The sequence below is a fragment of the Malaclemys terrapin genome, chromosome 2 (assembly GCF_027887155.1).
Source record: "Malaclemys terrapin pileata isolate rMalTer1 chromosome 2, rMalTer1.hap1, whole genome shotgun sequence".
Lineage (NCBI taxonomy): Eukaryota > Metazoa > Chordata > Testudines > Emydidae > Malaclemys > Malaclemys terrapin.
The window spans coordinates 117,373,545-117,398,374 of record NC_071506.1 but is presented as its reverse complement, the minus strand read 5'-3'; the positions used below and the strand labels follow the sequence as shown (position 1 = coordinate 117,398,374).

Genomic DNA, 24,830 nt, shown 5'->3' with positions numbered 1-24,830 from the left:
CAGGCAGGCGCCTCAAAGCGCGGAGCCAGCCTATGGCCGCTCTGCCAGGACGTGCCGCGCCCGGCCAGGGAGCTCGCGCGCCTCTCGCCCGCCGCCGCCTCGCGGTGCCCTCCGCCGCGCAGACAATGGGAGATCAAAGGGGGAGGAGGAGGAGGATGGTGCGAGAGGCGGCTGAAGTCGAGCCGGAGCGGGTTGCGTGTGGCGCTCTCTCTGCGCTCGATTAGTGATCCTGGGGAGCGAGCCGGGGACAGAGGGGTGGGGGTGCGGGGAGCCGCCGTGTGGGTGAGTGTGTGTGTGTGTGTGTGAGTGTGACCGGGTGAGTGTGCGAGCGAGTTGCGCAGCTGCTCTGCGCGCAGCCCCCGCCGCCGCAGCAGCGCTGGCATTTCGTGCGGGGAGCGGCGGCCAGTTGCACCGGGGAGCGAGAGGCAGCAGCGCGCAGGAGGAGGAGGAGGAAGAAGAAGGAGGAGGAGGAGGAGGGAGGCCACACAGACACCAACTGAAACAAAGTATCTCCAAACCAGCCCCCAACTCCACCTTGTGAGACTCCCCAGCATGGCTTCCGAGGAACTCTACGAGGTAATGACCCAGAGCACCAGCCCTGCCCCCCACCCCGTCCGTACACACACTGCCCGACCCCCCGCCCTTCTTTCGGGGCTGTTTGAAACACTGCAGGCTTGTCACCACACTTGCTCCTGCTGCTGCCCCTTCTCTGCAGGGCCCGGCGGGTGCAGGGTTCCCCCACCCGCCGCCTTCCTCCCCAGTTTTGCTGGAGGAGGACGGAAATATGACTGAAAGGAGGAGACGGTAGAGTGTTACCATTGGCCTGTGCTCCCCCAACAACACTTTGACTCCAGCGGGAGGACGGGGCGGGGGAGAGCGGGGGTTGCTGGATGGTGGGGAGTCGCGCTGACAGCAGCGCCCTGTTTAGAGTGCAACACAAAAGTGTGCCGCTTGGTAGTGTGCAAAAATGTGTGCAAAGCCGAGTTATGGCATGTGTTGGGGGAGGAGGGGGTTTCCTTCTGTGTGTATGTGTGTATCGAAGTACCACCCTGTGCCTTGGCCATGCAGCAAGCTCAGGTGATGCAAAATATTAAAATTTAAACTGCTCATCCCAACATGCTTTAACAAGAAGGTTAAAGGTTGTAAGAGAAGCCATGAGAGCCAAAGTTAAGCCTCTGACACACCATCATTCACCGGGTTCTTGAGAAGTGCTTGAAGGGAGCAGTCATGGCATGAGTTGGGGGCTTGGGGTGAGGAGAGGATGAGATGAGATGATAGCCTTAACTTTAAATTTCCTGTCTTTTGATGTTACATCCTTAACACTAATTGAAAAGCAGTATGGTTTCTCTTGGATTTAACTTCCTTGTTTTTATTTTTACAAGAAGCCATCCTTGGGAGTGTAGAACAGTCATCATTCTGGAGCCATTCTGATTTCTTTGATAAATATGTATTCACCTGAGACAACAATGGTTTTGTCTCTTGGGAGAATACATTTTAAGGCAGGTTTAAAAAAAAAAAAAAAAAAAAGACTATTTGTAACCAGAGGTTGGAATTTTGTGTCATTGAGATCAGTTGTAGAAGACTGCACAGAAAGACATTTTTTTCTCCTGCTGGTGTATATATAAAAATTGTCCGTTAATAGAATTACATATATGCAATGATGGAAGAATAGACACACAGAAACCAATGAAAAGTATCTTGTGTCCACTTAAATTTATAAGTGAGCTTTAGTGGTGCTGAATTGGTAGACCAGAAAACCAAAGGCCTCTATTCCCAAGTCAGATAAATCATAGTTAATAGCTTTTGCAAGTTTTTCCACCTTATTAATGTGGCTCAACTGAGACTTGAAGGGGTCATTTCTAGAAGTAAGAAGATAAATTTAGGGATCAATTTGGGAAATCCTCTATGTGCAAAACTTACATTGATTTTTGGTGGGTGTTCTGCTGGTAAAAGGATTTGCGGAATTGGGCCCTTAGACTCTATTCTCATTACAGTATTTGTCCTCTTTGGAGCATAAGCATTTCTAATCTGGTATCCTGTCTGATACCAATATCTGATGCCTGAGACTGTCATATAGAGTACCAGTTTTAATAGGTGTCAAAATCAACCAACCTCCCCCGCTCCCTCCATTGCATTCTACTAAGAATTGCATCCAGTCTACAAATTCATACCAAGTGGGCCACTGAGCTCCACTATGATAGTAATACATTTTGGTCACTAGACAATGTGTTTGAAATGGTGTCTTAAGTGAAAGACTCTGTATCTCATTGCCAGTCCTCTGAGCAGTCTAGTTATTCCACCTGTTACTCAAAAGCCTGCTTTTTTCAAAGCACCAAAAATGGTTGGACCATATCATTATGGATTACTTTTTGTCATTCTTAATCTAAAAATAAAATTAATTCTTTAATTATACAAGTGCAGAGTATCCATAAGGCAACTAAACTTTTATTTTAAAGCTTGTATGACTTATAAATGGACAAACTGTCACTGATTTTTGTAATTTAAAAACAAAATTGCTGTTCAATCTTGCCAAGTTTCTTCTGGAGGAGGAATTTGCATGGCTGTGCCACCAGTGCCTGATGCTGAACCATCAGAGGAGATGAGATGTTGAACGGAACTCATTAAACTACAATGAGTACTTCTAACTCTGCTTCTAATTTTTGTTTTTTGCTTTTTTTGTGAGTTATCTTTTAATTAAGGCGCTATATGATTCTTTGCATTCAGTAATAGGAAGTCCAAAATCATGCTCTATGAAGTGTGATTACAGCCCTGTTTTTTCCAGTCTAATCCTGTGTTTTGGTCAAAAGATGATACTCAAATATCTGAGAATGTTCATCAGTCTAACAATGACAGTTAAACATGCTGGTGTCAAAAGACCTCGGTTCTTCTAAAATAGAAACCTGAATTGAGAATTTTGTTGCAAGTAAGATTAAAAATTCAGAAGCATTGGCCATTCAGTCACTGTATTGGAGGATTTATTTATTTATTTACTCTTGTTATTGAGAATATTTTCTCTGGTGACCGGAAGAATGGTTATAGGTCAAGATTTGTAATTCAAACACAGACAACTTGAAAGACCCCAAAACTTTGGAAGAATTACTTTGGATAAGCTGTGGATCCTATCTATTGTTAGTTCATGAGCTTTTATAGGGGCCTTTTTAATGGTAACTAATTGCTCAAGAAAGAATGCATGATCAGAAGAAAATCTTAAGCATTCATTGAGGAGAGACCTCAGAGATCAGTTGTGTTTTGTTTTGGTTTTTTTGCTTTATTTTTTCTCTTCTCTTCTGGACAATAAACCAAAGATGTGATCTTGACTGTATCCATGGTCGCGACAAGTGAGTGTTTTTCCTTCTAAAAGCCTTACCTAATTTTTCAAGTGATATTACAGTTGGGAATGGACCTGGGGCACTTGGTGGACCAGACAAGTGACGGAAAGGTTCCTCTCACTTTTTCCCAAATTTGTCCACATGGGAGGGTTTGACTTGCTCTTTTTTATGACATCTCCCCTGCCCACCACCCTCCCAATGCACTTACCTTTTAGAAACTCCTGTGCATATTTGCAGCTGTTTAAGCAAAGATTAGGGCTAGTTTCTCCTCTAGTTTGGTTTATTTCACTCTCATCTCGTCAATGTTTATGAAAGACCTTGACCAACTTTCATTGCTTTACTGACACCTGCCTATTGCAAGATGATAATCAGTAGTTTTTGTTGGGTCAGCAGGGGAACTAGTGATCCCAAATTATCCAGACAGCTCAACTGCAAAGCAAGTTGCAAGTACTTCATAGTGGTTTGCCTAACCGCTTCTGGCAGAGCTCTGTAGTGGTGATTGGGATTAAAATAATTCCAAATAGTTGGTGGTGTGAGAGATTTGTTTTTGAAACATGAAGGTTATCCCATTTAAATGTTTCGGGTACAATTGCATATTAACAGCTAGCTTAATAACAACAACAAAAGTCTGGCATTTAGTAGGCAGTCTCTCCCCCCCCCCCCCCCCACTTGTTGCAATGGGTTTGGAAAACACTGTTTCTAAATTTTAGTGCAGTGGACTTTGTGCAGTGGAAGTGATGTGAATTATTTTGTGGCTTTTGGAGACTGTAGTGTGATTAGATACAAAGTGTTTCCATTCTGCCTATAAACATTTCTGTTGATGTTACAGCTCTTTGATTTGTCCCATCGGATGAATTTCTCTTAATGAGTAAACATGGTCCAGGTCTGATTTTGCTTTTGTTAAGCCAGTGCTTTTGGGTTTTATCAGGAAGCAGCAGAAACCAAATCCACCCGAATTTAACCAATGTGTAACATTCCTGCTTTTCATTTTGTATTTCACTTTGTCATTGTTCGTAAACCTGATCGTCATATGTCTTAACATCTATCAAGTCTTTTTCCATTAAAAATATTAAAGCTTTACATATTTCAGCCAGTGCAGTCCACATTTTCAGACTGACTTTCATGCTTATAGTAAGGAAAGAACAATATTCAGGAGCCTTTTAAAATTATGTTTTCATCCTTAATATATTTCTTCGCTTAAAAAGACAATATGTAATCTTAAAAAAAAAAAAAAAGTAAAAATCTGCACAGGCTTAGTGAAATCACAAGTTGGGGCTCATTACATGAGTAACTGGATGAAATTCTATGGCCTGTGTTATATAAGGGGTCAGACTATATGATTTCTTATCGTTCTAGCCTTAAAATCTCTGAAAAATCACACACTGCATACAATTTTGGTCCTAAGCATAAAATATACTTGGACTACAGAGGACTACTGCTCATATGCTTATTTCCAAAATAGTGTTTTCAAATTTTTTTCTCCTCCATGGGAAATACCTACTTCAACACATGGGGCTTTCCATATATTGTGGTGCATTGGTGTCTGGACCATAGTCCAAGTCTATCTGTTTTATCAGGAAATTTAAACCTCTTATATTATTAAAAAATCTCATGAAAATGGCAAAAACCAAAACACACAATATAAACTTTGAGTACTACTGACATTTTTCTTGGTGGTTTGATGAAAAATGAATTGATAGTGAGAATGAGTTACAATCCCCCATTTGGGTGATTTTTTTTTTTTTCTTCAATGGAGTGTCTCTCACTTTTTTCTCTGCACCCCTCTAGCAAGCAGTATAAAGTATTCTGGCACCTGTCCTTTCGTCACATTGTTGCTCCACATCTGCTGATTCCTAGAATATCAGTTAGGTATTGTTTGTCTGTAAAATGGTTTACAACCTTCTAGCCATACTGGCAAAATGGTGCACCACGACAGACCAGTCAAATGTTATTTGACAACAAATGTGCTGTGATGGAATTGCCATTTCTCACTTCCAAGGGGGGCAGAGACTTGTTTTCCCATCCTCCAACTAATCAGATACCACTGTAGCCTAGCGGAACAATTCCCAAGCTTGCAAAGAAGACACAAGGTGTTCAAATTTCACTTCTAAGTGCTCATGTAATTAACTACCCTTATTGAAGACAGCCAACCTAAAAAATAGTTATGGAAGAGCCACTCCTCCCTCCCATTTGTTTAAAGTAAGGTAACAAATAACTTACACAATGTGGGTTCTGTGTATACAGTAACATCTCTAACATGACAAACCTGCATCTTATCTACTGCACCACACAGTGGCTAAACCAGTTTGGGTTATCCAATCTCTAACCACTATAATTCACACTCCTCCTCTCCCAGAACAAAGCATGGAATCTAGGATTTCTCTTCCCCAATATTCTACTGCTGACTACTAAATTGTTTTGCAACCCACTGTGAAAGTGTGCCATGCTCTCAAGTAGCTAGCCCAGAAAGGCACTAGCAGTTACTTCTGTGGCTCAAATAGTAAGGGCCTAAGCTAGGATTCTGAAGGTCAAGGGATTCAAATCCTGCTGTTGCTCTGTGGGAGGATGGTATAGTTACATATGAATCACAAAATGGAAAAACCATGTTAAAACAGTTTTTGTACTTGAAAACAATGTTAATCTGTACATGATATGTATAGCCAAAGTACACATTTCACATTTTATTATTTTGTCACACATTTTCCTTTAGTTACCCCCTAATTTGTATTATGTGCCTCTCTTTGTGCCCAGTCCACAGGGCATGTGAGCCTGTGACTGTTAATGCTCTTTAGCTCAAGTTGTAAGGGCTCCATGTTTTTTGTTCTAGAGGTCACTGGTTCAGTGTTGGTCAAGATGGTGGCCATGATGCTTGCAGATTACATAGACTCTTCACAGAAGTTCATTCCAGCTGATAGGTTATTTTATCATGGAGAGTTGCTGTGGCTATACTTACTTGCATTAACTTTTCAATGAGAATAACATATTAGAGACACACTATTTACTAAAGCACATCACATCCTGTCATGGTCTTCAGGAGGGTTAGTCAGGAGCAGTTTCAGCAGCTCAGTTTCTTTCTCTGATTACGAGACAGATGCAGCTCTGCTTCTCCCTGACTCTTGGGAGCTATCGATTGAGATACACCAAAGGTGTACCTAAAACCAAACAACCCCTAGGAAATTAGGGGTGGGGAAAAAAACCCTATGTTTAGTGATAGTTAAGGTTGCAGCTGGACATACCCCATCTTCACTAAACTTTTTCCCATGCTTTTAAGGTGAAGGGGAAAGACTTGTGTGTTTCTTTCCACGCCCACCCCCCCACCCCCCAGTTGCCTGCAGCACTGTTGATGATACACTCCAAGGCTCCGTAAGACTTTCACTTCCATCGTAAATAGATATCCAAAAGCACAACATACCCAAACCTCAGCAAATTTGCACTCAAACAAAACCTTAAGATTTACCTCAACGGTGTTAAGACAAAATAACTTTCTGAATGTGTGGCACTCAGATGTGCTGATCTGTTGATATAAAAACATATAAGGTCACTCTTAAGGTTTTATGTTAGAATGCAAATTGATGGGATGGGGGGGTTATGTATTGCTTTTGGGTATCTTGTCAAGATGGAAGTGAAAACCTTATGGAGTGTTGGTATGTTGCCTACCACACTGCCAATAATACGAGGGTGGAAAGGAATGCACAGACCTTTCCCCTTAACGTCTTATTTTCTGTGCTTTTAAGATTTTGGGTGAATGAGATGTCTTGCCACAACCTTAACTGTCACTTTTTCTCTTCTTTCTCTTTCTTTGCTTCCTGTCCATCAATTCCACAGCGACGATGAGTCCGAACAAGGTTATTCTCTGTAAATCCTCCTTGGTCAATGCTATGAGGTCAATATCATCTGTGAATCTAAGGTTATTCACTGTCCTCCCTCCTAGCCTAACTCGTCTCGTTTCATCTCTCAGTGCTACAGACAGTAGTGCTTCCAATACCAAGTTGAATAAATCTGGTGATAATATGCATCCTTGTCTCACTCCTTACTGTCATTCTAAACCAATCCTTCAGCTTCTTGTTTACTCTTGCCACACTCCTGGTCTTGCTGTAGATGTTTTCTATTGACTTGATCAATTTCAGCTCAGGGATGCCATACATTCTTAAGATTTGCCATTACCCTTTCTACAAAATGCTACCAAAAGCCTGTTTGAAGTCTTATAGAATTGTTGTAACAGGTTTGGTTGTGTTCTATATATTTCTCCAATATCTGTCTTATCAAAAATAGCTGATCTGTTATACTTCATTCTGGTCTGAATCCTACCTGTTCCTTTGTAAGCCCTGCTTCCACATACCTCTTCACCAGGGCGTTGCAGAGGGGAATGAATGCTTTTTCCTGGAATACTCAATAAGATGATTCCTCTGTGGTTCTTGTGCTCACTCGTATCTCCTTTTTTATAGGTTGGTTCTGTTATCACTCCCTCCACCCCCGTTCACTTGGCACTTGCTGTTGCATGTAAATCTTGTCGAATAGCTTGTGTGTTGCCTTTACTGTGTAAAATGTCACTAAAAATTTTTTTTTGTTTGCTAATTAATACTAAAGATGGACCAGTGTTTCCCTTTGGTATATAGTCTTAAATTTTGTACACACTTTATCTTGTCCTAGAATATTGTTAGTCATTTATGTATCTTTCATGATCAAATGTAGTTTCAGTAGCCATAACACTTAATTTTATGTATAAATTTTTTTCTTGATGGACTTACCTTAATATTTACAGAACAATTTGGTGTTCTTTGATCTGTTTTCGGTATTAATAGAAAAACAAAACTAGCATAAGACTTTCCAATGCAGGTTGGTCCAATATACTATGAAGACAACAGTATTTACTGTTTTGGTAAACATTCTCAATACACTTGCATGTGCCTCTTTAGAGGTGATCTACTGTAGCTCTTTTGCATTAGATGTTTGTAAAGATGGATTAATACATATAGATATTAATGAAAACTATTCTCTTAACCTAAGGTAGGGTTCTGTTTTTAATGATTTTTATAGCCATTTTGTTAGTATAAAATGTGAAAGAAAATCACTTGCATATTCACTCAATACCTTTTTTAAGTGTCTATTTCTCTTGAATAATGAAACAAAGTAATTACTGTAACTATCAATTTGTTTGTGATGTTTCAGTGACACTTTGTACATTTTAAAAGCCGTTGTATAAAATATAATGATAAAATGAGTTAATGACTGTCAGGGTTCTCCTTGCCTCAAGGCCATGTTGCTTTGAATTTAAGTGGGCCAGCCACATGTAGTACACAACTATGCAGTCCCTTTTAAAAAAACAAACAAACAAAACTCAAAATAAGAAACATCTTAACTTGCAGATTTCCCTGCTTTTGAGACACACATTGAGACCATTTAAGTTTTTCTCAGGACTATTCTGAAATATTGTGTGGGGAAAATGCTAATTTTTTTAACCACATGACTTCTTTTATGCTTCTGGTATCCAGAATTGTGTGTTTTGTTTTGTTTTGTTTTTTGCAGACAAGGTAAATTCTTTTTACTATTTTAGTAATCAACAGTTGTACAAGCGGTTGTTTTCTGGAATAAATCACTTATTTAATGGCATATTTCAGATTTGGCTTTTGTAGAGAGTGTCATGATTTAAAGTCCAGTTAAAACACCTTTTATAAGATATTTGATGGATCTCGGCAAGAATTTGTCCATAAAAATATTATATAGGTATGCATTTCAGATTACATTAAGCCTAAATTATAAAAACGTTTTAAAACAAAGACTCTGGAGTTGTAATGTGCTGACTGTAGTGAAACAAGGTTCTGTGGCTTTAGATGTGTGTTTTGTTTGTTTTTAAAAGTGTTGTTCTCCTATGAAAAGTAGTTACATAAGTTAATATGATAAAACCTTCATAACAGATATGTTGTCTATTGAAGTAATAGCTGCTTGCTTTAGTGGCAGGAATAACTTTTCCTCCAGTTAGCCCTACAGAGTCAAAACAGCTGCAAGAGAGTGAGCTGGATTTTATTCTGGCCTGCTGCTTGTTAAAGTTGTTAACTACATGCAACTGCAGAAGCTGATCCTGCACAATTGTATTCAATGCTAATAACACTTGTCCACCTCTAGACTAGACCACATATAGGTTTGTGTGTCTGTTACTGCTTCTGAGCTAATAGATCTGGGATAAAATTCTGGATCTAATGAAGTCATTGGGATTTTTGTCATTGTCTTCAATGGAACCAAGATTTCATCCTTGCTCCTTTAGCTGAAGCAGTAGAGGTTCACACTTTTAGATGCAGATGTTCTCGGTTCATTCCCGGCCAGTGACCTAGTCAGGGGCAGAGCTTCACAATCCCAGTGAAGACTTGTAAAATTTGCAATTGAGACAAGATTAGTATATGTGATCCGTATAGCAAAATAAGATCTAGCTGTCTTGTATGACCAGACTTTTGGTGTAGCACATACAAATGTCTATCAGAAAATGAAAGAAATAGGTCATGGGGTTACAGTAAAACAAATTGTAGTAATGAATTCCAGAATCTATTACTGGGTATTTGAAACTGCCAACCACTATAGTAGATAACCATAAACTTCAATTTTATTATTTATATTTCAGTAAATTAGTCTTCCTTACCTACAATGATAAATGAAAAATTAACTTTGTTTGTTACAGTTTGGGTTTTAAAAAGAAAAAAGTCATGTCATTTTTTTTTTTGCCATACAGAAGCCAGGACTTAGAACACATTGGCAGACCAGTACAAATGTTTTCAGGGCCAGTGTGTTTTTTCAAGTGCTTGTCTTGGATCACTGATCAGGAAAGAATTTGATTTCTGATTGGAAACATGTTTTAAAAACAAAACAAACTAGATGCAGTGAAATTTTCATCCTCACGGTTCATTGTATGCTTTTTTTGTGTAGTATGGGAAATACTTGGATAAGACACTAGCTGTGGGCTTCTAAAAATTTTGTAACGTCTTCTGGTTTTCTGGAGGCATGGCTTCAGAATAAATATGTTGAAAGGCTGTATTTTTATCCAAGCTACAGATGATCAATATGAACAAGGGAATTGCATTCCAAGGTACAAATTGCAAATAATTATCTTTTTGTTCTGAAGGATCAGTATAAAAATGTATTTTACTCATGTAAGAGAAATGTCTCTTGGCAAAACTTATGTGAGAAAGATAGCCTTTTACTTCATATTGCAGGATTTTGTTTTTATTTTGTTGTCTGTCATGTTGCGCTCATTGTATCTCTCAAGGTATGCTCTTATTTGGCTTCAATTTCTTAACAAAATATTTGATTTTAAGAAATAAGATATAAATTCAAGTGTTGAAGGACTTTTCTTTGGGACGTGGTGTTCTAAGGCTGTTGACAGAAAGATTGTTGAAATATGGAAGTTGGTGCATCAAGAAGTTGTTTGCTTTGGCAGTTTATGTCCATGACTGCAGAAAAATAGTGATATTAAGACCTACTATTTCATGTTTTCAAAACCATACACCTAAAACCTGTTTATCAAGTATAGTAGAGTAAAATCTTGCCAATTTGCACATAATGAATCCACCCCTTCCCGGCTTCTTGTCCCAGTTTCCTTGTCCATCCAATTCTCCCCCTTCCTCCCCCCCACCCCCCATTCGGGTCTGACTCTTGTCTTCTCTGCAGTTGATTCAGGCAGCTACCTCCTCCATGCTACCTGGTCAGCAACAGGAGGAGGTCATTGAGAGCACAAGAGAGACAGGCTCCCTGTTCTCATTTCTTGGGCTTGGACTTGCCCTGGTGTAATCAGGAACTGTAATTATAGGGAAAGTCCTGCTAGGCCTCCTACAGCCATTGGTTGGAGCATGCTTGGTGGGGATGGAATCTGTGGGAAATGAGGGCTACAAAGCTCTATCAAGTCTCTATGGAGTAAGTGCAAATTGCAGTTTTTCAGAAAATTATAAGTTGGCCAAATTTGGGTGGAATTTCATGGGGATGGCAAAAGGTACATCCTTGCTCCACAGGCTATCCCACTGCCAAATTTCAAGTTCTTGTTCCAATGCTTGGGGTTACTAGAGCTTTTCAAAGAAAACCTCACCAGAACAAAACAATATATTTTTCCTCAGACTCATTCTTGGAAGTAGCTGAGCTGTTTTGTCTGAAATTCCCCCCCTCAAATCAGTCTGATGTAGATGCCTTGCCTGGAATGTCTCAGTCCAATAGTTAAAGTTATCAGCAACTGAAAACGGTCTAATAATGGGAAGTGTTGGGCAACCTTATAGGCAGTGCTACCAGTCACATTTATAATAATAATATGGCACGTGTACAGAGGCAGATTGACTGGGTCACATGCAAGGAAACTGTATCCCAAGCACAAGCCACAACAGCCTCCTCCCTACCTTTCTCTCTCACCTAATTTCTCAGTGGCAGAGGGGGAGGAATTTGCCATGAAGGCAAATGCCCAGGCCTTCTATTTCACTCATCTGGTGCAGGATGATCCACCCTTCTATCCACTGCTGGCATGGTCCTGGAGACTGTGGGTGATATTAGTGGATGAATGCAATTGAGTAGTGCTGGTGGTGCTGAAACTTACTGAAAAATTAATGGATCATGAATGCATTCATCCTAATCCCACCAAAATGTTTCCTTGCCTTGGGAAGAGATAAAAAATTTTAACTGATATTTTTAAATCTTTCTTTGTAGTTGAATGTTGGTTAAATTTCAATAGTTTTGGGAAACTTTAAGAAAACTTTAAGGAAAGTTAGTATTTGTCCCTCAACTAGTTCTAACTCCCAACAAAATCTGAGAGGACATTGAGTCCCATGTTGATATCACAAGTAGCAGTGCACGTTCAAGAGGAACTACACATCCCAGTGAAGTGGACTTGTATTTTTCCCCTTAAGTCTGATTTTTTTCTTTCACTATAACTTCACTCTTTCATGTGACAGTGGGAAATTTTCAGCAACTTTCAGGACTCATGTGTCTCTGACTCTTTCAGAGCTAAGATGTATAAATGTTAACATTTCCCTGAATTTTGTGTGAAACTATTGAGATACACATAATTAATATTAATTCACCATAAACATTTTAGAAAATAAAGTTTAAAGCATGGTAATCATGTAGTTTATTAAAAGTTCTGGATTTTCCCCCTGTTGGAGAACATTACCAGAAATATAAATTTTGCAGATCTGTGAAATCCTACTATATTCCAGTTATGAACTCAGAAACCTCTGCAAACCCAAGGTGAAAACTGTTGAATTGCACAGGTGTAACCAGTGGTGCAGTTTGCCCGATAGAGTCTCTGTTACAGGTGGTGATATGCAAGATGGAAAGTACCCAGCTTGGTTTTCCAAGCCGAAACTGAATTGGCCATGGTGACGGTTTTTCAAAACACCTTTTTACTTAAATGCTAGGCATGCTTAGATATAGAAATCATTGATAAATACTGAACGTGGAATCCCATGATGCGCTTTTTTTTTTTTTTACTCACTTTTCAGGGTAGATCCACGTTCTAAAAACAAGTAGCTCTAATTACCATCTTATGTTTTCCCCTCCGATTCATTTCCAGCATCATTTTGGTAGTTTGAGCTTCGGATTATTGTATTCAGAATGTGATTTGAAGTTCTGGTTTTTCATGGAGCCCCAGAATAAAAAATAAGTTAAATCCAGCTTTCCAGCAATATACAACTTTCCAGTGTTGTGTAGAACTAATTTCTGGATCTGTGGTCTTGAAATGGTCACTGCTGTCTCACACCAGGCAAAAATATAATTCAGGCTCAAGGTTTCATGAATGGAAAGAATCAAGGTTTCAAGGGATGTAGAGAAAAGAAATTCCTTAATTGCCAGTGTACCAATGATAGAAGCCTGAGTAATGAATACAAAGAATTTCAAGTGCTCATTTATTAAAAAAATAAATTTGACACAATAGATATTACTGAAACATGGTGGGAGGACTCACATGATTGGGATGTTAAAATCTCTGACTACACACCCTATTTAAGAAGGATCCTGAAGACAGAAACAGAGCAGGTGGTGTTCTATATCAAAACTACCATTACGTGCTTTAGAATAATTGACAGTTCAGAAATGCAGGAGCTGGCATGTTATAGATCAGTGTTCTGACAAATCACACGATGGGGTCCTGTTTGGAATCCATTATAGACTACCAAATCAAACTAGCAAACAGGATGAACCATATTTTAAACAACTAGTTATGTGTAGAAAAAAACTGCACTTTCTATCATGTATTTCAAACTGGAGGTCTTATACGGACAGTAGTAAAACTTCTGTGGAGTTTCTAAAATTTTGATGATTTTCTATCACAAAAAGTATTACATCCTACTTGAGGTAATTCTATATTAGATCTCATTTTGACAAAGATGAAATCTAATGAGAAATCACTGAATGAAAAATTAGTGATTGCCTAGATAAAAGTGATCATGACCTACTTACATTTGTTATGTCCAAAGAGAAACTAGTCCTGACTAATTTTTAATATATATATATATATATATATATATATATATATATATATATATATATATATATATATATATATATATATATATATATATATATATATATATATAATACACACACACACACACCTGGCATTTTTTTAAAAAGGGTCAACTTCCAGAAGCTGACAATACAACAATGGACAAAATTGATTTTATTTAAATTTTAAATGTGGATGATTGGGAGAATTAAAAAAAAATCTTTATAAGAGGTCCCAAAACCACGATTCTGCTATCAGAACAGAAGTCTTCACCCTGAGTAAGAAGGAAAGTGAAAACAGCAATGAAAAATAAAATAATCTATAACAAATACAAATCATGTAGGTGACAACAATGGCTATAAATGAGCAGTCATGAATTGCAGACAGTTGATAAGGGAAGTGAAAGGAATTATTGAAAAATCCATGGCCAATAGGGTAAAGGACAATATGAGGGCTTTTTAAAAACTATATCAAGAATAAAAGAAATCCTAGTAATGGTGTAGGTCTGTTGCTAGAAAGGGATGATAAAATTGTCAGTGATGCAGAAAAAGCAGTAGTAGTCAATAAATATTTTTGTTTTGCATTAAGAAAGAAGCTAGATGTATTCAGTTTACAGTGGTAAGGAAATAATTTATATTCCAACAGTAACTAGGGAGGATGGTAAACGGCAATTGCTAAAGATTAACACTTTAAAATCTACGGGACCAGATAGCTTGCATTCAAAAGTTTTAAAAATTGGCTGAGGAGCAGTATGAAGCTCTGATTGTTGATATTTAACAAATTTGAAATATTCGGGAAAGTTCCAGAGAACTGGAAAAAAGCAATCTGGGCTCATTCAAATAATGTGTGTTTTAATACAGCTAAAGGGAAGGTCATGTGTCCAGGAACCAAGATTGTAGGGCACACTTATAAAATGAGGGATTGTATTTGGAAATCCCTAACTCAAAAAAGAATTGAGGGGTCATGATGGAAACCCAACTGAATGTGAGGTTGCCATGTGATTTGGTGGGTAAGAGCGCATGTGCAATCCTTCGATGCATAAGCAGGGATTTTTTAAATTAGAAATGGGGAGATGATGTTATTACTCAGTCTACAGCGTTAGTCTGACCATTGTTAGACTGTTATGTCCAGTCCTGGTGACACAATCTAAAAGGGATGTCGACAAATTGGAAAGGATTCAGAAAAGAACTAGAAGAATAATCTGAAAAATCTGCCTTACACTGAGAGACTGAAGAAGAAGCTTCCTCTATTTAGCTTAACAAAGAGAAGTGGTGACTAGATTATGGCCTATATGTGGAGACATGATTTCTGATACCAGAGAGCCCTTTAATACAGCAGACAAAGGCATTACATAATCCAGTGGCTGGAAGCGGAACATAGACAAATTCAGACTAGAAATATGGTGAAAATGTTTAACAAGAAGAGTAATTGGCCATTGGAACAGTATACCTGGGGAGTGGTTCTCTAGATTCTCTATTGCTTGAAATTTTGATTTAAATATTGGCTGTGGGTTTGATGCAGGGATTACTGGGTGAAAATCTGTATCCTTTGTTATGCAGAAGGACAGATTGGATGATCATAATAGTCCCTTCTGGCATTAAAATTTATGAGCCTATGAAAAATACAGGCTGTCTACCAACACTGGCCAAGGTGCTTTCAGCATCTAACACATCCAGGTTTAGTCAAGGGGTGAATATGTGTAAAATATATTTGAATATAGCATTCTATATACACAGCAATCACATAAGATAGAGAAAGGAAAAACTTGGGTGTGCATTTTTATAGTGTGTGTGTATTCAAATGAAAGAAAATGAAATACCCCAACCAAAGTGTACATCTTCTGCACATCATTTAGAAAACATTTTCTCATAACAATTGCATAAATTAGTAACCAGCTGGGAACAATATGGTGCTATTTGTTAAGGGAGATGACAATACATTTCTTCCAGACAGGAAAGAATCCACACTGTTAGCAGGTGACCTGATAGTTCAGCTAATTGAAAAGGCAAATATTTTGACCAGGAGAGGAATTCTTCCTGTGTAGCAATGTGAGCGGCAGTATTTAAGTTGTATAGCTAATTTTAACCACCTCAGTTTTTGCATCTAGCCTTATTTACTTTATAAGCAGTGTAAAAAGTTCAAAGTAGGTCTTAATATTTTAGTTGTAGACGTGTCTGCCAAAGGATTTTAGGAAGACAAAGTGGGTGAGGTAATACCTTTTATTAGGCCAACTTCTGTTAGTGAAAGAGACATGCTTTCGAGCTGCACAGAGCTTTTCTTCACAGGATTGTCAGAATCTGTTTTGGTTGCATTTTCTGTGTAGAATCCCACAGAAAGCATAGTGTGTTGTGCTACTTACTCATTTTTAATTGGAATAGACATCGTTTTTGTGTCTTATTGCTGGGCATAGGCCATATTCTGTTCTGTTACACTCGAGAAACTTTATTCAAGTCAATGAGTTTACATGGGTGTAACTAAAGGCAAGATTTGGCTCTACATGTGGAGTGAACAAAGCTTCTTTTGGGGTCAGAGGTTAGTTCTAGTAGTAACTGTACCTTTCTGTTTTAAGTTTAACCCCTGTTTTCGTGGATGTGCAGGGTTCCATGCCTCCAGAAGGAATTTGTAGTTTGGAATTTATACATAGGTTTCAAATATTTTCCTCCCAGTTTCAGATAGTAGCTTACTGAAAAATAGAATTTAAATAGAGTCCTCCTTTTTGCTAAGATGTTCTGCTATATGTAGCATTTGAACATCTTATTTTCTTCTTATATTCACTACCTTAGACATCTAAAATGTATATAAGCTTTATTCTAATATTTTGAACTTCTGGGTTTAATTTTTTAGTTTAAGTGACTCGCACTTTGGCTTGGAAAGCTAATAAAGTTTTATATTTGAGTTTTGGACAGATGGATTTTGGACACTGGTATAGCTCTTCACTTCTCTTTAGTACCGTTTTCTTTCAATTTAATGTTTTGTAAAATTCTTTATTATCTTCCATGTTAACGTTATTCAAATTACTAGGGTGCTTGTTAACATACACCTCTACCTCGATATAACGCTGTCCTTGGGAGCCAAAAAATCTTACCGCGTTATAGGTCAAACCGCATTATATTTAACTTGCTTTGATCCACCGGAGTGCACAGCCCCGCCCCTCTCCCCCCCCCGGAGCACTGCTTTACCACGTTATATCCAAATTCGTGTTATATCGGGTCGTGTTATATCGAGGTAGCGGTGTAATTGTTACAAGTTTAAAAAAATTAACAAACTTTAGACAGATGAGGCTCTATTTTCAAGAGGTATGTTTGCCATGTTTTGACACAACCTCAAAGGCTATGTATGGTATTAAAAGGAAACTGTTCATCCTAGCATTTAAAATTGCATATATTAATAGGCAGCATTATGGATTTAGATGATTCTTTGATATTATTGCAAGGTGCAATGTGACTACAAAATGACATTTTAAGTGGTGGTGATTGTGTACTGTTGTGATTGGTGCTTATTGAGGTCTGATTGTGTACTGTTGCTATAATCTAATCTTAATACGATTTATTTGGAATTGTTTCTTACAGTGCACTATAAAATGAATGCTTCTTCCTGTGTATGCATGCATGTGTATATAACTCAGCCCATTGGAAGAAAGTGAGACAAGATGATTTGTTTAATTGCCTCTTAATGAGGTTGAAATTTGTCTCCCTTTCTTGTGCTGTGGGTTTAGTGCACCTTTCCTTCCTTGGTAAGGCCCAGATGGTGTTCTGCACTTCTTTTTTTCCCGAACATCTGTATCTATCAATATGGATAATTTTCTAGTGTACAATTATTTAATTAAGGTAATTACAATCACTAAATAATAAGGTGTGCTCAGCCCTCTGCACCATTCCCCTGCCTTTAAAAGCACATACTAAAGTAGTTGGGGAAACTTAGTGTCTGGAAACATAGAAGGTTAACGTCTTCTTAGGGCTTGTCTACACGTAGAGTGCTTCAGCAGCGCAGCTGCAGTGCTTAGTGAAGATGCTATCTATGCCACTGGGAGAGCTTCTCCCATCGGTGTAAATACTCCACCTCCTCAAGTATCAGGGGGTAGCCGTGTTAGTCTGTATCTACAAAAACAACAAGGAGTCTGGTGGCACCTTAAAGACTAACAGAGTTATTTGGGCATAAGCTTTCGTGGGTAAAAACCTCACTTCTTCAGATGCATAGAGTGAAAGTTATAGATGCAGGCATTATATACTGACACATGGAGAGCAGGGAGTTACTTCGCAAGTAGAGAACCAGTGTTGACAGGGCCAATTCAATCAGGGTGGATGTAGTCCACTCCCAATAGACGAGGTTTCAATTCCAGGAGAGGAGAAGCTGCTTCTGTAATGAGCCAGCCACTCGCAGTCCCTATTCAAGCCCATATTAATGGTGTTAAATTTGCAAATGAATTTTAGATCTGCTGTTTCTCTTTGAAGTCTGTTTCTGAAGTTTTTTTGTTCAATGATAGTGACTTTTAAATCTGTAATAGAATGACCAGGGAGATTGTTACTGGCTTATGTATGTTACCATTCCTGATGTCCGATTTGCGTCCATTTATTCTTTTGCGGAGGGACTGTCCGGTTTGGCCAATGTACATGGCAGAGGGGCATTGCTGGCACATGATGGCATATATAACATTGGTAGATGTGCAGGTGAATGAACCCTTGATGGTGTGGCTGATGTGGTTGGGTCCTCTGATGGTGTCGCCAGAGTAGATATGGGGACAGAGTAGGCAACGAGGTTTGCTACAGGGATTGGTTCCTGGGTTGGTGTTTCTGTGGTGTGGTGTGTAGTTGCTGGTGAGTATTTGCTTCAGGTTGGGGGGTTGTCTGTAAGCGAGAACTGGCCTGCTTCCCAAGGTGTGTGAGAGTGAGGGATCATTTTCCAGGATAGGTTGTAGATTGTGGATAATGCGCTGGAGAGGTTTTAGCTGGGGGCTGTATGTGATGGCCAGTGGTGTTCTGTTACTCTTCTCCTCAAGAGTCGGCAGCTTTGGTGACAGGAGAAGCCCAACATAGTGCTTTTTACACCGGGAGTCCGTACCCCTGAGCGACATAGTGATACCATCATAAATTGGTAGTGTAGACCAAGCCTTAGTATCTACCTGTATTAAATTTGGTGATATTTTGTTTTAATTATTCATATTTCAGTGGGAAGGTTGAAGATTAGATGTGTGTTATCTCTAATATTCAAGGAAGTCAACTGAAAATTTTAACTTATTCTGAATGTTACTAATGTTGGAGAAACATCTCAGGAGATCATATTAAAACAATTTAAACAATAGTTTCCTTGACACTGTGTATCTGACATTTTTTTAGTCATTATAAACATAAAAAGTAATTCAGTGCAATTGAAACTGCTGTTAGTCTCTTGTGACATGGTTATTCTATAATGTTTACTCTGCAGTAGTTCAGAGGTTTTGTTCAAGAATACAACACAAAAAAACCCTTTTATGTTTAGATACTTATAACTCAAACAGCACTAAAACTAAGGGATTGATATTTTCAGCATGGGTGATTTCCAGTTGTTGCCTACAAGTCAACCACATTTACTAAGGGTATGTCTACACTAGGAAATTTATTGAAATGGTTATTCCAGAGGAAAAGTTGCCCCCTCCCCCAATTTAACTTAATCCATTACCAAAGTGGAATGAGAGTGTCCACACTAGAATTCATACCAAAATCATTATTCTGTAATTCTATTTCAGTTAATTTCCAAGTGTAGACAAGCCCTAAGATACTGCAGAGCAACATAGTCTGACTGCATTGCTTCTGCAGTATAATTTTGAAACTGACATGCCTGTGAATTTCAGAATTATGAGCTTTTCAGAAGAGTCCTCATGCAAGTCTGTCTGTCATTCTCAGTCCCCCCTCACTCTCGAAATTACATTTAAAAAAAAATATATTAAAAGACCATTACTTAGGTTGCAGAGTCAAGAATTCAAAAGTCATAGGTTCATAGATTGAGACGGAGGGACCATTGTCATCCTCTAGTCTAGTCTGACCTCCTGCATATCACAGGCCAAAGAATTTCCCTGAATTATATCCTGTTTTGAATTACAGCATATCTTCTAGAAAAACATCCAGTCTTGATTTTAATAATTGCCAGTGATGGAGAATCCAACACAAACCTTAGTAAATTTTTCCAGTGGTTAATTACCCTCCATTAAAAATTTGTACCTTATTTCTAATTTGAACTTGTCTAGCTCCAACTTTCAGCAGTTGGATCATGTTATACCTTTTTGCTAGATTGAACAACTCATTTTCAAACTTTTGTTCCCACCTAGGTACCTACCTGCTCTGTAGGGTTAGGTTGATGTAAGCTGCCTTGCGTCAACCTAGCTGTGGAAATGTCTTCACTTAAATTTGGCTCCCACCAGCGTAAGTGCCTCTTTACGTCCACTTAATAACACCACCTCCCCGAGCAGCATAGAGGTGTGGTCGATGTAAGTAGGTGGATGCAGTGTCAGAATAGACACTGCATTGCTTACATTGACTGTTACTGGCTTTCAGGAGCCATCCCACAATGCCCCACACTGACAATACAATTGATACAAGTGCTCCTGGTGAGGATGTGCATTTCTGACAAAAGGAGCCAAGTGTGTGCACACACACAAGCGATTTAATAACTGCGGTGGCTGTATGCTGACTTAAGTTGGGTCGACATAATTTTGTAGTGTAGACATGACCTAAGACTGATCAAATTGACCCGCAACCTTCTCTTTGTTAAACTGAATAGATTGAGCTCCATCAGTTTTTCACTATAAAGTGTGTTTTCTAATCCTTTAATCATTCTGATGGCTCTTCTCTCAACCCTCTCCAATTTATCAACATCTCCCTTGAATTATGGACACCAGAACTGGACACAGTATTCTAGTAGACGATGCACCAGTGCCAAATATAGAGGTAATATAATCTCCCTACTCCTATTTGATATTCTCCTGTTTATAAATCCAAGGATCACATTTGCCCTTTTGACCACTGCATCGCATTGAGAACTCAGGTTCAATTGATATTCCATGTTCCCAAGTCTTTTTTCTGAGTGGCTGATTGCCAGGATAGAGGCTCCTATCTTGGAAGTGTGGCCTACATTCTTTATTCTTAAATGTATATTTTAACATTTGGCTATATTAAAACACATATTGTTTGCTTGTGCCTAGTTTGTCAAATGATCCAGATCACTCTGTATCACTTAGCTGTCCTCTTTATTTTTTTTATCCCGCACACATTCTTTGTGTTATGTGCAGACTTTATCACTGATAATTTTATGTTTTCTTCCAGGTCATAATAAAAATGTAAAATAGCATAGAGTCAAGGACTAATCCCTTCAGGACCCGATTAGAAACACACTTTTTTTTATGATGATTCCCCATTTACAATTATATTTTGAGACCTATCAGTTTTCATCCATTTAATATGTGCCATGTTAATTTTATATTGTAGTTTTTAAATCCAACATGTCATGCGTCATCAAATCAAATGCCTGACTGAAGTCTAAGTATATTACATGAACTCTATTACCTGTATCAACCAAAAATGTAATCTCATTTGAGGGGAAAAAAGTTTGACTGGATCTATTTTCCATAAACTCATGTTGATTGGCATTAATTATATTATCCTCCATTAATTCTTTGTTGATCAAGTCCTGTATCTGTTTTAAATAAATTTAAATTAATGGAGATATCCTGTCTCCTAGAACTGGAAGGGACCTTGAAAGGTCATCGAGTCCAGCCCCCTGCCTTCACTAGCAGGACCAAGTACTGATTTTTTGCTCTAACTCCCTAAGTGGCCCCCTCAAGGATTGAACTCACAATCCTGGGTTTAGCAGGCCAATGCTCAAACCACTGAGCTATCCCTCCCCCCATTGTCTCCATTATCTTGTCTAGGGTCTGGTCTACACTATGACTTTAATTCGAATTTAGCAGCGTTAAATCGAATTAACCCTGCACCCGTCCACACAACGAAGCCATTTATTTCGAAATAAAGGGCTCTTTAAATCGATTTCTGTACTCCACCTCGATGAGCGGAGTAGCGCCAAAATCGATATTGTCATTTCGAATTAGGGTTAGTGTGGCTGCAATTCGATGATATTGGTCTCCGGGAGCTGTCCCACAGTGCACCATTGTGACCGCTCTGGACAGCAATCTGAACTCGGATGCACTGGCCAGGTAGACAGGAAAAGCCCCACGAACATTTGAATTTCATTTCCTGTTTGCCCAGCGTGGAGAGCACAAGTGACCACAGATAGCTCAGCTCATCAGCACAGGTAACTATGCAGGCCGATAATCGAAAAAGAGCACCAGCATGGACCGTACAGGAGGTATTGGATCTGATCGCTATATGGGGAGAGGATTCAGTACTAGCAGAACTTAGTTCGAAAAGACGAAATGCCAAAACTTTTGAAAAAATCTCCAAGGGCATGATGGAGAGAGGCCACAATAGGGACTCAGATCAGTGCCACGTGAAAGTCAAGGAGCTCAGACAAGCCTATAAAAAAACAAAGGAGGCAAATGGTCGCTCCGGGTCAGAGCCGCGGGCATGCCGCTTCTATGCTGAGCTGCATGCAATTCTAGGGGGGGCCGCCACCACTACCCCACCTCTGACCGTGGATTCCGAGGTGGGGATAATCTCATCAGCTACACCTGAGGATTCTGCGGATGGGGAAGAGGAGGAGGAGGAGGACGAGCTTGCGGAGAGCACCCAGCACTCCGTTCTCCCCAACAGCCAGGATCTTTTTCTCAGCCTGACTGAAGTACCCTCCCAACCCTCCCAAGCCAGTATCCAAGACCACGACCCCATGGAAGGGACCTCAGGTGAGTTTACCTTTTAAAATATAAAACTTGCTTTTAAAACAAGCATTTTTTAATGATTACTTTCCCCTGAGGACTTGGGATGCATTCGCGGCCAGTACAGCTACTGGAAGTCTGTTAACGTGTCTGGGGATGGAGCGGAAATCCTCCAGGGACATCTCTGTGAAGCTCTCCTGGAGGTACTCCAAAAGCCTTGCCACAAGGTTTCTGGGCAGTGCAGCCTTATTCCGTCCTCCATGGTACACTTGATCACGCCATGCTTGCAGCAAGTAATCTGGTATCCTTGCATTACAAAGCCTGGCAGCGTATAGTCCCGGTGTTTGCTGGCATTCAAGCAACATCCGTTCTTTATCTCGCTGTGTAATCCTCAGGAGAGTGATATCGCTCATGGTAACCTGGTTGAAATATGGGAATTTAATTAAGGGGACAGAGGTGGCCGTTCCTACTGGTCTGTTTGCCTGTGGCTGAAAAGAAATCCTTCCCTGCAGTTAGCCAAGCGCCGGGGGGGGGGGGGGGGAATTGGCCCTGAGCTTTTTGCGTTTGGCTAGCAGGGATCTTCCCTGTTACCAGCCACGCGGTGGGGGGAGGGGTACAGCAATCATCCCAGAGAATTGGATGGGGGGCGGGTTAGTTTGTTTGCTGTTGCTGAAGGTTAACAGGAAAACTGCAGCAGTCAATGGGCTTTGCTTGGTATGTGGGAAAGGAGAGCGCAGAAGCCGAAAGACAATGGCTTACCATGGCCGCATGCAAGCTGAATTCTGTTGCCCGGATCTGCATCTGTAATCTCTAACACCAAAGCCACAGGCACTCAATATTAAGATGGAATATGCGACCTTATACTGAAATCACATGTGCTATGTAATGTGAATAGTGTTGTTCACTATGTAAGAGTTATAAGCATTGTTCTGTAAAATGTATCATTTAAAAAACTTCTCTCCTTTTTTTCAACCCTCCCTCCAGCAGCTGCAAATTTTTCAAGCCTCCCTCCTCCGTCCCGAAGGCTATCTCAGATAAGGCGGCGGAGAAAGAGGACGCGAGACGAGATGTTCACGGAAATAATGGAATGCACCCGCAATGAAAGAGCTCATTTGAATGAGTGGAAGGACACGGTATCTAAATTTAGGAAAGATGCCAGTGAACGTGAGGTCATGAGGGACATTTGAGATGAGAAGTGGCAGGCTGCAACGCTGGGGCTGCTGCGTGAGCAAACAGACATGCTCCAGCGTCTGGTGGAGCTTCAGGAACGGCAGCAGGATAATAGACTGCCGCTGCAGCCGCTCTTTAACCTCCCTCCCCCCTCACCATGTTCCATATCCTCCTCACCCAGATGTGTAAGAACACTGGGTGGGAGGCTCCGTGCACCCTCCCACTTCACCCCAGTGGACAGCCCAACCAAAAGGCTGTCATTATATTGAATTTTTTCAGTGGCCTTTTACTTCCCTGCTATCCTCCTCCCAAACCTCACCCAGATTACCTTGTCGGTTCTCTCCCTATGTTTATAATCAATTAATAAAGAATACATGATTTTTAAACGATAGTGACTTTATTTCCTTTGAAAGCAAGCTGTGGGAAGGGGGAGGGTGGGTTCCTTACAGAGAATGAGTCAATAAAGGGGGCAGGTTTTCATCAAGGAGAAACAAATAGAAATTTCACACGGTAGCCTGGCCAGTCATGAAACTGGTTTTCAAAGCTTCTCTGATGCACAGCGCTTCCTGGTGTGCTCTTCTAATTGCCCTGGTGTCTGGCTGCGCGTAATCAGCAGCCAGGCTATTTGCCTCAGCCTCCCACCCCGCCATGAAGGTCTCCCCCTTACTTTCACAGAGATTGTGGAGCACACAGCAAGCAGAAATAACAATGGGGATATTGGTTTGGCTGAGGTCTGAGCGAGTCAATAACGATCGCCAGCGACCTTTTAAACGGCCAAATGTACATTCTACCACCATTCTGCACTTGCTCAGCCTGTAGTTGAACAGCTCCTGACTCCTGTCCAGGCTGCCTGTGTATGGCTTCATGAGCCATGGCATTAAGGGGTAGGCTGGGTCCCCAAGAATAACTATTGGCATTTCAACATCCCCAACGGTCATTTTCTGGTCCGGGAAGTAAGTCCCTTGCTGCAGCCGTTTAAACAGATTAGTGTTCCTGAAGACACGAGCGTCATGAACCCTTCCCGGCCAGCCCACGTTGATGTTGGTGAAACGTCCCTTGTGAT

The 24,830-nt window shown here is 40.0% G+C and overlaps 1 protein-coding gene across 1 annotated transcript in view; it reads left to right on the top strand.

The window, feature by feature from the left end:
- The first annotated feature begins 276 nt into the window (after positions 1-276).
- CDYL (chromodomain Y like) overlaps positions 277-24,830 on the top strand; it is a 185,830-nt gene continuing 161,276 nt past the window's right edge. Inside the window, exon 1 of the mRNA XM_054020530.1 lies at positions 277-576. Coding sequence (XP_053876505.1) covers positions 553-576 — 24 coding nt within the window. The 5' untranslated portion in view covers positions 277-552. The remainder of the gene's footprint in view (positions 577-24,830) is intronic.